The following is a 2,864-nucleotide window of genomic DNA, read 5'->3' on the forward strand; positions in this document are numbered from 1 at the left end:
AATTTCTAAAATATCCAAGGCAATACCAAATCATGGGAACAGTAAAAAACATACGATTCTCAAATTGAGAAGTAAACTATCACTGGGTTTTGTGACGAGTAAGTTGTTTATTTTTCTAAAAGAATGTCTTTTTCCCCATATTTGATTTCATTTATACTCTTTGTTTCAATCTGTTTCCTTTATTCTGTAATGAAAGGATCTCTTGTTGAAACTGAAAAATAAAATGTGAGCAGGTATGTTTATTAATGCATTGATTTCCAAATCTCAGTTTAGAAAAAATGGACAATGTCACAGGTGGCATGGAGACATCTCACCAAACCTATGACGACAAGCTCACAGCAGTAGAAAGTGACCTGAAAAAATTAGGTAATCTGCAATGAGAGTAACTATACGGTCGAATCCCCTGACTGTTTTCTATAAATGACCACAGCTTTTAAGAATGATGTTGCTGTAAACTACATTCACCCAGAGCGACATTCAATTTCTGTGTTGTATGTTGAATCTTCCCTTATGATTTAATTCAAAGACTTTTAAAGTTAAGGACCAATTTTGCAGTTCAGCATCCCCGCAAAACACTATTATGTGCCAAATAAAATCTGAAGACCAATCTTAATTAAACAAAACCCACAAATACCCTTTATTAAAAGCTCTTTTATAAAATACTCAGTAAATTCCTATTTGAATTATTTTAAATTGCATAGAAGAATTGTAGAGATTAATTTTTAAAATGAAAGATTCCAACCTATTCTATCCTTTGATTTTTGTTTTCATTTTTTTTTTTTTTTTGGCCAGGAAAGATTCACCCTAAGCTAACATCTGTTGCCAATCTTCTTCTTCTTTTTTTTTTTCTCCCCAAAGCCCCAGTGCATAGCTGTATGTCCTAGTTGTAAGTCCTTCTAGCTCTTCTATGTGAGCTGCTGCCACAGCATGGCAACTGACAGACGGGTGGTGGGGTTCCACGACCGGGAAACAAACCCTGGCTGCCAAAGCAGTGAGTGCCAAACTTTAACCACTAGGCCATCAAAGCTGGCTCTGTTTTTGTTTTTTAAAAAGGAATTTTGGTGAATTTAACCGACAGTAATTAGGTTATTTCCTTCTTGGCATCCTGGCCAGTGCTCTAGAATCAGGTAAATTCTCCTCCTCCTTTGAGAAAAGTGTTGACCCAAGTTAGTCAATCCTAGTTCTCAGCAGCCTTTCCAATTCCCCTGGACCCAGTTTTAATAGATATGTAGATTTCACTAATGCAGAGCAGTCTGCATATCCCACAAATTTTATATCTGAAATATAGTGAATACTGGATAAGTCTCTTTGAGATCTTTGACCTCATCTGAACACTTGTCCATACCACTAATCTAAGTAACAAACGTGTCTTATTCCAGGGGACCAAACTGAGAAGAAAGCTATAAGCACTAACTCAGAGCTCTCCACCTTCAGATCAGACATTCTGGATCTTCGACAGCAACTTCGTGAGATCACAGAAAAGACCAGCAAGAACAAAGATACACTGGAGAAGTTACAGGTGAGTGGGGATGTACTGGTGGACAGGCAGAGTCAACTAAAAGAAACTTTGGAGAATAACACTCTCCTCGTCACCACTGTAAACAAGACCCTGCAGGCGTGTAATGGCTATGTCACAAATCTGCAGCAAGATACCAGCATGCTGCAGGGCAACCTGCAGAGCCAAATGTATTCTCATAATGTGGTCATTATGAACCTCAACAACCTGAACCTGACCCAGGCGCAGCAGAGGAACCTCATCACTACTCTGCAGCGGTCTGTGGATGACACAAGCCAGGCTATCCAGCGAATCAAGAACGACTTCCAAAATCTGCAGCAGGTTTTCCTTCAAGCCAAGAAGGACACTGATTGGCTGAAGGAGAAAGTGCAGAGCTTGCAGACACTGGCTGCCAATAACTCTGCCTTGGCCAAAGCCAACAACGACACCCTGGAGGATATGAACAGCCAGCTCAACTCATTCACAGGTCAGATGGACAACATCACCACGGCCTCACAAGCCAACGAGCAGAACCTGAAAGACCTGCAGGACGTACACAAGGATGCAGAGAACAGAATGGCCATCAAGTTCAGCCAGCTGGAGGAACGCTTCCAGCTCTTTGAGACGGATATTGTGAACATCATTAGCAACCTCAGTTACACAGCCCACCACCTTCGGACGCTGACCAGCAATCTAAATGAAGTCAGGACCACTTGCACAGATATGCTGACCAAACACACGGGTGATCTGACATCCTTGAATAATACACTGGCCAACACCCGTTTGGATTCTCTTTCTCTCAGGGTGCAACAGGATATGATGAGGTTGAGGTTAGACACATGTCTGTGGACAGAGAGCTTTTGTGGCTTTCCAGAAGCCTGACTGTCTTAAATATGAGGTCAAGAATCAAATTATTCTTCAAAATGATTACCAAATATCTATTAAATTTCCTTTTAATTGGTACATCCCTTTTCACTTCGGTGAAGCAGAATAGCACTCTCATATTGTAGGTGTTTAACAAATGCTTGATTAATTTAATTGCATTCAAAGTAGATTTTTAAGGGCCAGCCTGGTGGTGCAAGCAGTTAAGTGCTTGCGCTCTGCTTCGGTGGCCCGGGGTTCGCAGGTTCCCTGGTCGTGCACCGATGCACCACTTGTCAAGCCATGCTGTGGTGGTGTCCCATATAAAGTAGAGGAAGGTGGACATGGATGTTAGCTCAGGGCCAATCTTCCTCAGCAAAAAGGGGAAAAAAAAAAAAAGAGGATTGGCATCGGATATTAGCTCAGGGCTGATCTTCCTCACACACAAAGTAGATGTTTAAATGAAAAGAAAAATGCATCAGATTATGTTACTGTTTTTCTCTGTCTT

The 2,864-nt window shown here is 41.2% G+C and overlaps 1 protein-coding gene across 1 annotated transcript; it reads left to right on the top strand.

Moving 5' to 3' along the window:
• Positions 1–278: 278 nt before the first annotated feature.
• On the top strand, positions 279–2,377 carry LOC101394699 (collectin-12-like). Its single transcript, XM_014779919.1, has 2 exons — positions 279–366; positions 1,380–2,377. Exons 1-2 carry the CDS (start codon positions 279–281, stop codon positions 2,375–2,377), a joined length of 1,086 nt encoding a protein of 361 aa, XP_014635405.1.
• Positions 2,378–2,864: the final 487 nt, after the last annotated feature.

Source organism: Ceratotherium simum, chromosome 14 (genome assembly GCF_057802395.1).
Source record: "Ceratotherium simum simum isolate JZ-2026a chromosome 14, ASM5780239v1, whole genome shotgun sequence".
NCBI lineage: Eukaryota > Metazoa > Chordata > Mammalia > Perissodactyla > Rhinocerotidae > Ceratotherium > Ceratotherium simum.

What these genes read in the sequence shown, in the direction of transcription:
- LOC101394699 (XM_014779919.1), top strand. Translation starts at nt 279, where the DNA reads ATGGACAATGTCACAGGTGGCATGGAGACATCTCACCAAACCTATGAC. An exon ending in AAGTGACCTGAAAAAATTAG is followed by an intron (nt 367 to 1,379) that starts GTAATCTGCAAT and finishes GTCTTATTCCAG; the next exon opens with GGGACCAAACTGAGAAGAAA.